Source organism: Colias croceus, chromosome 19, assembly GCF_905220415.1.
Source record: "Colias croceus chromosome 19, ilColCroc2.1".
NCBI lineage: Eukaryota > Metazoa > Arthropoda > Insecta > Lepidoptera > Pieridae > Colias > Colias croceus.
The window spans coordinates 1,939,364-1,954,078 of NC_059555.1; the positions used below are offsets into that span (position 1 = coordinate 1,939,364).

Here is a 14,715-nt window from a genome sequence, read left to right on the forward strand (position 1 = left end):
TAGCCTTTCTCGATAAATGAGCTATCTAAAACCAAAAGAATTTTTCAAATCGGACCAGTAGTGCCTGAGATTAGCGCTTTCAATCAAACAAACAAACCCTTCAGCTTTATAATATTAAGTATAGATAAAGCATTAGGAGATATTGGATTTGAAAATGTAATAAAAGTCCATATTAAATTTATAGATATTTTAATAACGAATACTTGAAAGGAAAAAAATCTTATCAAAAATTATAAAACTATAAATATAAAGAATATTGGAATCTGTTTGATATTTATTCCAACTTTTACTATTTATTTAGAAAATATAAAAAGCACAAAAAACTTAAATAAAGACTTATTATAGCGATAAATCACATCTTTCGTTACATTAGACGTTTTTATTTTCTCCTACGTTATTTTGTTATTTCAACATGGTTTCTTTAAATTAGTTTACTAAACTTTTCAAATAGGTATTATGTCTGAACAAATTATGTTTTCTAAATATGTAGAGTTTTCTGGAAAGAAAATAATTGCTACACGTCTTATAATTGAACATTGACATCAAGATACTTTTGAAGATGTTTTACATTCATTATATTTGAAAACTTAGAGCTAAAAGCTAATAAAGGCTGTGTTTTTGTTCTTTTTTAAGTAGAAGTTCAATTCATTAATAAAATATTATTGAAATACATAGTTCTAATATTTTATCTAAGTAATAATTGAATGGTTTTTATAATTTCAACAGTGCTATATTATCATCACTACATAATATAAAACGCTTTCTTTGTCCCTATGTCCCTTTGTATGCTTAAATCTTTAAAACTACGCAACGGATTTTGACGCGGTTTTTTTCAATAGATAGAGTGATTCAAGAGGAAGGTTTTAGTATTTAATTTATTAGGTTTTAGACAAAGCGGGTGGTAAGCTATTTTTAAATAGATAATTGTTATTAATAACTTTATTTTTATTATAATCCACCTGTATAAAACAGTTTAGCTAATCGTGCAGTTTCTACGATCCCAGCCCAGGTCTCTTTGTTGATCTGTTCGATATAATCTGGTGGCACTTGGAACAAATATGAGTAGCCCGGTAACTCTAGGGTGTAGGAAAATGGTACGTGAAGCTGAAAATAAGGTAAAAATGTTAGTGTTCCATCATCAAATATATTATACTAGCTTTCCACCCGCGGCATCGCCCGCGCAGTCAAAGAAGAACCCGCATAGTTCCCGTTCCCGTGGGATTTCCGGGATAAAACCTATCCTATGTCCTTTCTCGGGTATCAAAATATCTCTATACCAAATTTCATGCAAATTGGTCCAGTAGTTAAGGCGTGATTGAGTAACAGACAGACAGACAGAGTTACTTTCGCATTTATAATATTAGTATGGATTGGTAAAATAAAAACAGATACTTATAATAAATGAACCTTGAAAATTCTATATTCTTCTGGACACAATACTGTAAATTGCTTTTATAAAATTTATTGTTATAAAAATTTTCGTGTCTCGATTCCCATAATATTTTTTTGTCTGGAATCTCAATTTTAAGCAAGTGTTCATTATTGTTCTTATCTCTAAGGTGAAAACTTTTGTTAGTTGCGGAATAGTATGATCTTTTTTATTATTTTTTTTTCCTTTCTGAAGAAAATTCAAAATAAAATCGATAATAATCTTCCACGTATATTCACGTGCCAATGATTTGTATTCGATCTAAATAAAATACGATACAAAAATGAATGCATATACAATTATTTATCACAACGATTACGCAGACCGTTATTTGATGATAATTCCTTATCTGATACCGATTACAATATTGCGATAATCGTTTTTTGGCGTGTATTTATAATATTAAAACACGTTTATATTAAAAATGTTATCGCATATGAGCTACAGCAAATTACAACTACTGTTATGAATATTTAAATCGATAAAAATTGTCAGTTCAAATTATTTTTCATTAAGTATTATAAGCCATATTTCACTTTTCACTTTTGATAATTAAAGCGTTGGAGATTGCTTGTAAAGTTAATTTCTTTAATGAACTTCACGACTTCGACCATAATTTCTTTACTGTAACGGGATTTTTTGCGGATAGATCTTATTCACAAATATACAAGGGAACAATCGTTAGCCAAAAAATTGATAAAAAGCTGAATACGCATAACCAAAAGAAATAACATAAAAAATGTATTCCAATCCTCACCTGTCCATAATCCTGCGCACTACCCGAAGATTGGTACAACACCAAATTACTATTCCCCACTTTATAATAATCCGCTTTAGACAGTTTCAGCGCATCCATTGCCGCGCCCATCGCCGCTCCAACGTAATGTAGCTCCATGGCATTACTCGGTAATGTCGCGTTACCGTATCCATACAAAACATAATTCCCATAAGAATGAATGTTCATGTAAATCTGGATCCTTCCAGAATGTTCTAGAAGGATGTCACGGATGATACGCGTCTCTGGTTCGGAGAAGGCATATGGACCCGGGTAAGTGTTAGAACAAGGGTCGGGGGAGACCCCTACGGTGTTGAAGTTTACGTCAAAGTTGCGGTTGCCGTCTACGCCGTAGCAAGTTGCGTTGATCTCGGGACGGTAGGAACGCGTTCTGCGCCAGAGACGCTCCTGTGGGTATTCGTTTGGATTATTGTTTTTTTTTTTGTATTATATTTTTATGACAGATATACACACACACACACACACACACTTACATTCTCACGCAGGCACACATTCATATAAGCAGAAATATACACACAAACAAGAGACGCTGCCTGGGTGTTATAAAAATTTGTTAGAACTTACAAAAACTCTCATTACTCTTCTCTTGAAAATCAAGTTAAATGAATAATATTTAGAACTGAAATAGGCAGTAAAATTTAGTTTATAAAAGTAGTTATTGCCCTAAAAAGAGGTGTAATCTAATAAATCTTTTTTAACATACATAAATACAAACCAAATATAAAACTTTCTCAAATCATTAATTAATAACTTCACGATTCCACAACTTACATTAGTATGCGAATATTCATAACCATCCGGATTAGCCAATGGCAGGATAATCCAGTCGACATCCAACAGATCCCTCTCATCAGAAGCCAAGTCCTCCACAAGTTTATGTATAGAGTACAAAGTGACGGGGGTCGTGACCCACTCGCGCGCGTGCAATGCCGCATCCATGAAGTAGATCGGCTTCGTAGTGTCGGCGAAGTTTGTTGTAGATATCTGGTATTGATGATATAAGTAAAAAGGTGTTAGGTTAGGCTGGTTGCAGAGCTTGACCGACCGTCAGTGCGTACCGTTGGTCCTGACGATACGCATCAACAATTGTATGACTATGACACTTGCGCATGACAATACGCGTGCGTATGGTCGGTCTAGCTATGAACGGTTTTATGAATTTCCATACATATGACAAGCGCGACCGACGGTACGCACTGATGGTCGGTCAAGCTCTGCAACCAGCCTTAGTGCTCCGGGAGTGGCAATGAGGCTAATTAGCCACATTTTATGTTTCTTCTTCGTTAGACATTACACATTTAGAGTACAATATATTAATGCATTCAGGATGTTCATGGGATTACCACGTTTTTGTAGTGCATCTCATATGTTCGTATTATACAGAGTAGATGATTTTTATGCTTTATTAAGGAATTTTTTTTAGAATTAATAAAAATGATAATAGTATTTTAAAAGTTCTTAATAATGTACATAATTTTATCAACAAAAAAAATGGCTTGTAACTCTAAAATCTAAAAATAAGAATATGTAGTTTTATTAACACTAGAATAAGTACTACTAACAATATAATTATTCATATTATGGGCAAAACTGAATAAAGAAATAAAATAAAAATAAAAATAAAAATTAGTTGTATCTTTTGTTCATGATATATTTCGCACGTCACAGCTAGTCGGATACAATTTTACTTCATATTACTACAATATACAAATACAACCAGTAAGGAAAATTCATACAACACTTTCAACGCAAGCACTCGTGTTTACGTGAAGGGTATTCTTATATCTGTCAATTGTTATAATACCTATACTTACGATTCTCGTAAACACGCTTGTTTGTGTGCGTAAGCCATTTCGAACGTTTTGTATAAAGTTTCCCTACTGGTTGTATCTGTATACTGTGTTATTACACACGTTACCTTCAAGTATTTAATGGGTCTTCCTTCAAAACTGTCACCAGCAGTGACTATAGTGGCAATGTCTGGATATTCCCTCGCTATTCTCTCCATGTACGCATTTATCTGTAATATTGAAAAGTGAAAACATCCTTATAAATATTCTTATATAATATATTCAGTTTTTGGATAATAATATGATCTTGATTGCCTTAACCTAAAGTAGTAGATATTTTATATTGCAACTGAAAATTGCAATTGAATATTTCGATGTTAAAAATTTAACATCACATCTATACTAATATTATAAAAAGGAAAGGTTTGTAATTATGTATGTATGTATGGTTTTCACGCATAAACTACTGGACCGATTTCAAAAATTCTTTCACCATTAGAAATCTGCATCTTCACTGAGCAACATAGGCTTGGTTTTATCCCGGAAATCCCACGGGAACGGGAACTATGCGGGTTTTCTTTGAAAACGCGGGCGAGGCCGCAGGCGGAAAGCTAGTACAACATAATATTATCTCATTTTAAACCAAAGTTCCTTATTTCGTAATGTTTTATTAAACAGCCTATGAAACAATTTTTTCAATAGGTACTTCAATAGTAGATTTTGTATGTTTTTTTTTTCATAAATACATATGCCATTAATACAATTAGAACTACGGACGCGTATAAATACTATCTGTTTATATTAAAAACTAGCGGTCCGCCCCGGCTTCGCCCGTGGTACATTTTTACGTTTTCTCTCCATAAGAACCATCCTCGTACTTCAAGAAATGTAATAAAAAAGAATTATCGAAATCGGTTCAGCCGTTCTCGAGTTATGCGCTTACCAACACATTTTGCGATTCATTTTTATATATATAAGATATACCTACGTTTAAATCGTTATAACGATTCAGATGGACTTAAGGCATAATCTCTATTAAAATTCAGGTTATAGTTTCTATTTTAAGATTTTAAGTAACATTTTAATAAACTTAAAATAGAAACCATGTTAAATTTCTGCTAGAATATAAATTTTACATAAGTAGGTAAGTCGCAGCTTCCCTCTTTGACTACTGATACGATCTTAATGAAATTTAATTAAATAGATAGCTTTCAAAAGGAACTCGATTTAAGTGAAACCAGTCTTGCGGATAAGTATGCATTTTGTTAATTAAAAACTTATCTAATCGTTTATTGAATAAATCTCAACCGATTTCGCACTCAATTATAATATAGGTACTAGCGGTCCGCTTCGGCTTCACCTATGGTACATGTTTATGTTTTCTTTCCATAAGAACTGTCCTCGTACTTCAAGGAATATTATAAAAAAAAGAATTATCGAAATCGGTCAACCCGTTCACGCGGGATGCCATGTCCAAGGAAAACGGGTTTCATTTTTATATATAATATGTCGTGGCCATATCGTAGATTTGCTCATTTCATGAAATGGTCTATTATTGATTTATTTCAATAATAGACCAAAAATAAGACTTAAACTTAACATTAATCAGGCCAGTTTTACGTTATTTTAGATAAAGTCTATCTAAAGTAGGCAATCAGTAGTCAATACAACCCTCTTTGTCATATTATATTATACTTATTTCAATCGAGCGAAGACCCGCGTCGTATTACTTATACACATAACATTACTTTTGGCGCTCAAAATTTTAATATTTCGTCAAAAAAACGACAAAATTAAATACATTTGCACCATACACTTATCTTTACTATTTTAACGTAAAGTATTGACTTTCCTATATCGACCTGCTCCAATTGGTCACGTTTTTAACCACTCAATAGTCAATACTCATTTAAAACATTTTCAACAGTTAAACAGTAACATTTTACCTCAGCGTAACGAGGGTAGTCATTAAAAGGCATCGCACCATTGCTTCTTCTCATTTTGTAATTGATCACGTCGGCTTCATGATTCTCCAGCGCTCTGTTACAAATAATTCTTTGTATCAATTATATGAACCGTTTTATCGTTGTATGAATTGTGATAAAGTACTATGGATGTAATGTTCCGATCTGTATTTAAAGCATGGGAAATTCGATTTGTTAACGTATCGAAAAATTACCATCATTATTATTCCTAAACCTATTCAGCATTGGCTTTAACATTCTGATGCTCTCATTAGAAAATCCAGACATAGAATAAACTTTTCTAAAAGACTCTGAATTGGTTGCTGGAATTTACTTCACGCTTGTAATATATTATTTGACTGCTTTCTTATTCTGTTCACGACGACAACAGAAAAATAATGTAGCGATCGAATGATTCCATTTTTAAATCCTTCTAGAAAAAAGGCGCCTAGCTTTTTATTTTTTACAATACAGCCGGCGCGCCGCTAGTCTATTCAACCAGTAACTTTTTTTTAAACTTTATTTTTTATTCGACCTCTTTGGTTGAAACCTAAAGATTATAACGCCCTTTTATTCAAAAAAATCTATTAGGTACTATTTTAATATTACTACTGATTGTTTTAAGAAATATTTCTACAATACTTACTGCACTACATCGTCTAATTGTACATAGTATTGAATGCTATGACTTTCCAATGTACTGAAGAATTCCGGCTTATTCTCCGGGGTAACCATGACGACCGCATCACGTACGGCCGGCAGACCACGTTGCCACACATCTAGATTCAATTTTAGTTCCAGTTCTTTCAGTATGTTCAGCTCTTCATCGTTATTTAATACCACGCCATGGACGGAGCAACTAAAATCGATATTTAAGTTAGAAACACTTAATTTTCCGAAATAAGTTCAAAAATAGGTTATTATTAAATACATTTAATAATAACCGAATAAAAATAGAATATATTCTATCTATGAGTTATGTAAGAAATGTTAAGTTTATTTTTGAAAAACTGAGTTAATTTTTTATAAATTGAATAAATACCCTTCATAGATATCATGTTTTCCACTCCACACTAAATTAATATTCACAATTAAAACTACAAAAAGTAATTTTACACCCATCTTTTTGGAATCAAATCACTTAATGCACGATCGGCATTTTACAACCCAGACAAAGTAATCTCTTCATAAAAAAATTATCAATAATTATTTACTGTCTTATAAACCTCAACTGATAACATGATATAAAGAAATATGCTATTCGTATGTATTTAATAAGCCTTACAACTTCGTCATGAATAAATCTTATAAGAAACTAGCTTACCGCCCGCGGCTTCGCCCGCTTTATCTAAAACCTAATAAATTATATATTAAAACCTTAGATTAAAACCTTCCTCTTGAATCAAGTATTAAAAAAAATCGCATCATAATCTGTTGCGTAGTTTTAAAGATTTATTCATAGGGACAGAGAAAGCGACTTTGTTTTATACTATGTAGTGATAAGAATACTGTTTGTTTTGACGGACAAAACATATTTATACAAACATATATTGTTGTTACTTTTATTGTACATATTTTTGAAGTGAAAACCTCTTTTAGCGGCGTTGGGTATAAATAAAATCTTAAACTCGCGTCAGGACACGTGGCCTGATTGAAAAAGCGTAAGACGGATTTTTTTTAGCCCTTATATACCATGCGTAAGACCATTCCAAAATATCAAACATGCTGAACGTTAATAATCAAGTTTTCACTTCTACCGGCACTCCCGGAGTGCAACCCGTCTTTTTTTCCATATTTTAGTTTTTTCACTCCATTTTATATTTAGGTACTTACATATTATATTTATCCGAGCCCTAGTGATAAGCATTGGCATAATCCTGAACTTATTAACCAATCCAGCTTTCGTGTTTACAATTTATAATTCCAAGCTCAAATCCGACTCGAGTTGCCAGATAAGAAAACTCCTTTTAAAACTTCAGAAAGAGTTCCGTCCGTGCAAGGACTTACTCAATACTTTAACGCGATTCCTAAAGTATACTTAGACTTAGAAACTGGTAAAATTATTAACGAATTTAAAACTGATTTAAAATGCGTTTTCTATACTTAAATTATAAAGGTTTGTAATTATGTATGTTATGTATGGTTTTCACGCATAAACTACTGGACCGATTTCAAAAATTCTTCCACCATCAGAAAGCTGCATCTTCACTGAGCAACATAGGCTAGGTTTTATCCCGGAAATCCCATGGAAACGGGAACTATGCGGGTTTTTCTTTGAAAACGCGGCGAGGCCGCAGGCGGAAAGCTAGTTACGTCATAATTTTAGAAGATAAAGGCAGATAAAAGATATTAGAGTCGATGAAAATACGCATGTGAGATAAAATTATGATAATTTTTAAATATTTGTGTTAATGTCGAAATGAATATACATTTTCTTCTTATAAATTTACAAATGTAAATTTTAGTGCAGTGCACTTGTGTTTTACTCAATGCTTGAACTAATTATTGCATTTTTAGCTTACCTACTTCGTATAAAAAATACTACAACAACACTTCGTGAAAAGGTGTTGTATAAAGGCTGCTGTTATTGTAAACTAAATAAAGAAAGAAATAATGAATAAAACATTCATAGATATAAGATTATCAAAAACACAATTGTACTATTAACAATATGATACTGTAACCTAAATCTATACTAATATTATAAGCCTGAAGAGTTTGTTTGTTTGAACGCGCTAATCTTGGGAACGGTTTCGGTGTTAGATAGCTCATTTATCGAGGAAGTCTATAGGCTATATATCAACACGCTACGACCAACAGGAGTAGAGATCCGTCACGCTGGAACCCGCTTTAAAAAAAACCTTACTTTTTTTCAGCCTATTTTACCTACAAACGATGCTAATAAATGTAGTATAGCTCAATTTTTTGTAGTCTTATTAGTTACTTAGAAAACATCATTGATATCGTTCGAAGTAAAAAATATAAATAATAGCGTGTTGATTAGTTTTGGAATGGGTTCCAAATTGATTGTAGTTTATTGTAGTGGCAAGAAAATTTTTTATTTGCGTTGTTTCATCTCAAATTATTGCAAGAAGGTCACAATAACGAGATTTAAAAAAATAAATAACACTTGTTCAAAAACTACAAACAATGTAGTTGATTGTAGCTAAACTCATATGTTTGTAGTGGCTGCTGAACCCCTGTAAGCAATAAAAAACAAAAAATTTAGTGTTCAATAAGTTAATATATTCAAAACAATTATGAGCCTTTGATTTCGTGTCGTTTGTAGTTTTAGAAAAAAAAATATTCATGCTCATACATACATCTTCGCACACGTGCGTGTTTGTGTATGCGTGTGGGAGTTTCGTAATTTAGTGTACATTAAATTGCACATGATATATGTTAAAAAAAAAAGAGTTGGATATCTTTAATGCTCAGTAGTTTGCTGTTCAATGTTACAAAGTCACTTAATAATCCGAAACTGCTGAGATGACAAAAGTAATTAAAATGAAATAATGGATAAATTCCATCCGAAACGAAAAAAAAACTCAAAATAGTGCAATATAAAAAATTGGAATTAATATTGTCATTTATCGTTTATTGTAGTACTGGTAAAATAATTTATCCTCTAAAATAACTTCAAGAAAAATCAGATAAAACTAGCCAAATTGTAGTGGTATAATAAAATGACACTGGCATAAAAACTACAAACGATATGAACAATTGTCACAGTACCTTTATATTTGTATGTCTTGCTTATTACTGATTATAAGTGCGAATGAATAAATCTACTTAGTGTTTGATAGAGTGATACATTTTAAGACGTTAGAAAATAGAAAAGGAAATCGTTCGTAGTTTCACAGTTTGTCTTCCGAAAGCATACCTTTATATGTATATGGACACCGATTATTTCATTTTAATTACTTTTGTCGTCTCAGCAGTTTCGGATTATTAAGTGACTTTGTAACATTGAACAGCAAACTACTGAACATTAAAGATATCCAACTCTTTTTTTTTAACATATATCATGTGCAATTTAATGTACACTAAATTACGAAACTCCCATACGCATACACAAACACGCACGTGTGCGAAGATGTATGTATGAGCATGAATATTTTTTTTTCTAAAACTACAAACGACGCGAAATCCAAGGCTCATAATTGTTTTGAATATATTAACTTATTGAACACTAAATTTTTTGTTTTTTATTGCTTACAGGGGTTCAGCAGCCACTACAAACATATGAGTTTAGCTACAATCAACTACATTGTTTGTAGTTTTTGAACAAGTGTTATTTATTTTTTAAAATCTCGTTATTGTGACCTTCTTGCAATAATTTGAGATGAAACAACGCAAATAAAAAATTTTCTTGCCACTACAATAAACTACAATCAATTTGGAACCCATTCCAAAACTAATCAACACGCTATTATTTATATTTTTTACTTCGAACGATATCAATGATGTTTTCTAAGTAACTAATAAGACTACAAAAAATTGACCTATACTACATTTATTGGCATCGTTTGTAGTTTTTGAACAAGTGTTATTTATTTTTTAAAATCTTGTTATTGTGACCTTCTTGCAATAATTTGAGATAAAACAACGCAAATAAAGAATTTTCTTGCCACTACAATAAACTACAATCAATTTGGAACCCATTCCAAAACTAATCAACACGCTATTATTTATATTTTTTACTTCGAACGATATCAATGATGTTTTCTAAGTAACTAATAAGACTACAAAAAATTGACCTATACTACATTTATTAGCATCGTTTGTAGGTAAAATAGGCTGAAAAAAAGTAAGGTTTTTTTTAAAGCGGGTTCCAGCGTGACGGATCTCAGGAGTAGAGCTACGGGGGTGAAACCGCGCTATAAATGGTAAATGTATATCAAATTCAATGCTGAGAACTAGGTTTCCCCATAGACATAGATATACACAGACTGAGATAAACAAAACAGTTGTATGTTCGTCATGAATGCTTTTGTTTCCGATATTGCGGGTTCAACATGACCTGAAAACAAATGACTGTTTGTCACGCAGTTCCTAGTAGTTTCTATTTTGCCTTATGTATAGTATACACGCATGTCTCTTGTTATGGGCTTGATTCCTGGATGAAATGATAAAACATCTCCGTATAGATAGGGTATAGAATGAGTAGCTAACTGTTTGTAGGAAATATAAACAGTGAAACAAATACATAGTATGTAAAATCATCTGACATAGAGACGACTGTAAGAAGGAATGTTTTTGGATTGATGTTATGTAATAAAGGAGAAGATTATGATTATAGATATGCTATTTCAATTATGTCGATTTGTGTTGCTATTAGTATACAAAAGCTTTCCTCGATAACCACGCTATTGGTGTAAACTGAATGAACTGGTGCAGTAGTTTTTGAGTTTATCAAAGAGAATACAAATACTATGGAGTTTATCACGAACAAACAAACGGACAGACGTTGCCTTGCAGGACAAATCAAATATTAAAATGTTGTAATAATTCAATTAGAATAAAAAAATATTCCTTGACGCGTTACGCCTTATATAAAAATTCAGCTTACAACAATAGGGAAAAATCTCTTTTATCAACGTTAAACCACGGGGAAATATCTTCCGCACTATAATTACATAGCTCACCCCTTAGATTAAGGATTGGTCTCCGCGCGCGCGCTACGACTAGATACCGCTCCACCTAAAAACAATAGCTCCGTGAGTGCGGCAACTCAGTTCTATAGTGTGTGTAAGGCAATTTGTAAGGACGCTAGGTGACGCTAGTGTGTGTGAAGAATTGTACTGCCAGCTACATAAATTTTACCCCATAAATGGGAAATGAGCTATCTTGGAAAGAAGTTTGAAAAATATTTTTATTTCATTTTGGCCTTGCCGGGAATCGAACCCATGAACATGTGACTCAAATCCACTTGCGATGCCACTATACTATCACAAAGGTTTTTTAAAAGTAAAAAAGCGGTAATAAAAAAAATAACATAATATTATATTATATGAGTCAGTTAAACAAGGTTAAACAGAAATAAATTATTGTTATTATCATTTTTTTTATAATATGCGTTAGTAATAGTATTGAAAAAAAAACATTATGAATAAAATAAGTTCAAATTAAAAGTGTGTTTTTGGGATATGCAGTACGGCAACACTAAATGGCGTCGTATTTTCGTAAACAACATTTTCAAAATACAGGTGAAATATCGAATAATACGATTATTTCTGATGGTACGTGATCCCAGTGTCTTTCTTATTATTTGTTGTATTTTTTTTAAACAGTTTTATGGCACAAACAGGCATTTTACTTCAGGTTTTGTCCAAAATCTTTAGAAACTATCGGTACGCCCTCTCCACACAATGCTTGTGACACGACTGGCTCGGGTACGCCGATTTCGGCGTACTTTTAGTTGCCGCATTTTTCGAGTACGCCGGCGGTATCTAGTCGTAGCGCGCGCGGAGACCAATCCTTAATCTAAGGCTCACCCCTTTCCTTAATCGAGTCTAAATCCGCGGCAATTTTTCACAAGCTGTCAAATGTCAGGAAGCATCTGTCATTTGTCAAATTGTCAGTTGCGACAGTGACGTCACTGACACTATCTTCATGTCACTGAATACAGATACGGTTTTGTGTTTGAGCTTAAATATTACTAGCTTCTACATGTGGCTTTACTCGTGTTCACTACACGATATTTCGAACGAACTTCATCATCGAATTTTGTTGTTACTATTTTTAATTCATTAACCAATGATTATTAATAACTCAGCCCCCGGAATCACAGACACAATAGAAAATCTATTGTGGTCAGATCGGGCCGCTCGGGGCTCAATGGGTTAAAGAAATTGTTTAAAGCACTTATCTAAGATGTTTTTTTTATTTTTATGAAACTGAATTTTTAGCATGGCCCTCCCAACAAGGTTATTTACAGTCAATTTGAATCGTCAAATATTTATAGTACCTTAATTTAAACATCACCATCTACCTAAGTTTTAGCCGCATTACTATCAAGAAACAAAATGTTTCATATTCACATCCATATGCCTTAAATCCCGCTTGTGGCAAAACCGAGGGAATTTTCATCCATGGAATAATTCAAAACGTACGACTATACCCCGGTGTATTGTGTTTTCCGGGATGAAATGTTACCTGTCACTCTCTGTCCCATAAACTATTTCATAAAACAATTACTAGTGGTTCGTGTGGTGGAGGATAACAATTTGTTTTTAAAAGATCGGATTCTGGTCAATTTGATTCGATTTGCTATGTAATTCAAAGTTCAAAAAAGTAAAGCACCTTAATTTATTTTTTATTACATTCTTGGTCTATCTAGTCTACATATTTGCAGCGTTTTGTAATAGATAAAAATGCACTATAAGCGTTATAATAAAAATATTTATTTTATAAAAACAATTATGTACTAACTTATGGATAAATACCATGAAAAAACCCATAGGTAACATCTTAAGAGTTTTGGATTTTTTTCCTCATTCAATTCAAACGCCTGACCTTTACAATATTAGTATACTATAGCAGACTAGCTGTGCCCCACCGTTTCAGCCGCGTGGCTCCGCTCCTGTTGATCCCAGCGTGATGATACAGCCTTCTTCGATAAATGGGCTATCTAACACTGAAATAATTTTTCAAATCGGACTTGTACTTCGTGAGATTGGCGCGTTCAAACAAACTCGTCAGCTTTACAATATTATATAGTATAGATTATACATATATCACGACAGATGTACCCATTTATGGCCAGGACACATTAAGTGTCAGCGATCAATATTGCACACATCCTAATCTATTAAGGCACGGACTCCAATTTAGTGGCCAATTAACGGACTGCTTCTGTTGAATTACTCTTGATAAACGCTATTACAAGTGCTTTAGTTGTAAGATATTAGTGTGAAAGGAAAAGATTATATGAATATCAAGTCAAACTATAAATTATACTTGTCTTCTGTGTGATGCTTAGAGCTTACGTAGTACTCCATAATATATACATATACGTATACATTTATCCCAGGTCAACAAGACGAGCGACTAAATTACTTATGAGGTAAGGTACCTAATTACTATGATTTTTTTTTAATTTTGCACATGAATGTACAATGTACAATTTAACACAGATTCATAGAGTTCCTACCGATTCATAATATTCTACGTTTTATAAATAAAAATTTAACTACTACTTTCATTAATCCTGTCTCCCATACACACAACACAACATTTACATCATAACCGCGCAAAGAAAGGCGTTACATAATATCGCAGCGAACACATGAAGTCTTTAAAACGCGTATTATCACGCTCTGTAAGCAAGGTTTTTGATTAAAGCATCTATTAATCATTCAGAGGAAGGCTGCACCCGAAACTGGCACAGATTCTCTACATAGCAACGGCCTATATTCCTTTAAGGCCAGCTCGATGCTTGAATAGCAGTCTTGCAACCTTTTCGTTTGAATAGGACGTGTTTCTATGCGTTGTTTGATATTGTACATGCTCTTTACAGGAACATTGGTTGAACAGAACGTTTTGATCTTCTGAAACGAGGTCTGGACCGTCTTGGTACTTCTGAAATTGTCATTAGAATTCGTATAATACAGCCCAGAACATACTTAATGCTGAACTAAAACGCATTGCTGTCAAAAGAACTTAAATTACTACACAGCTGCCACTTAAAAAACTATTCCTTTGAAATAACTAACCCGACCGAAATTCTTCCAT

At 32.8% G+C, this 14,715-nt stretch overlaps 1 protein-coding gene across 1 annotated transcript; it reads right to left on the minus strand.

The window, feature by feature from the left end:
• Positions 1 to 884: 884 nt before the first annotated feature.
• Positions 885 to 7,101, minus strand: LOC123700397 (carboxypeptidase B-like). Its single transcript, XM_045647607.1, has 7 exons — positions 7,022 to 7,101; positions 6,626 to 6,838; positions 5,962 to 6,055; positions 4,144 to 4,245; positions 2,997 to 3,209; positions 2,175 to 2,612; positions 885 to 1,098 (listed from the first exon to the last, which is right to left on the minus strand). Exons 1-7 carry the CDS (start codon positions 7,099 to 7,101, stop codon positions 949 to 951), a joined length of 1,290 nt encoding a protein of 429 aa, XP_045503563.1. The 3' UTR covers positions 885 to 948.
• Between the last annotated feature and the right edge of the window lie 7,614 nt (positions 7,102 to 14,715).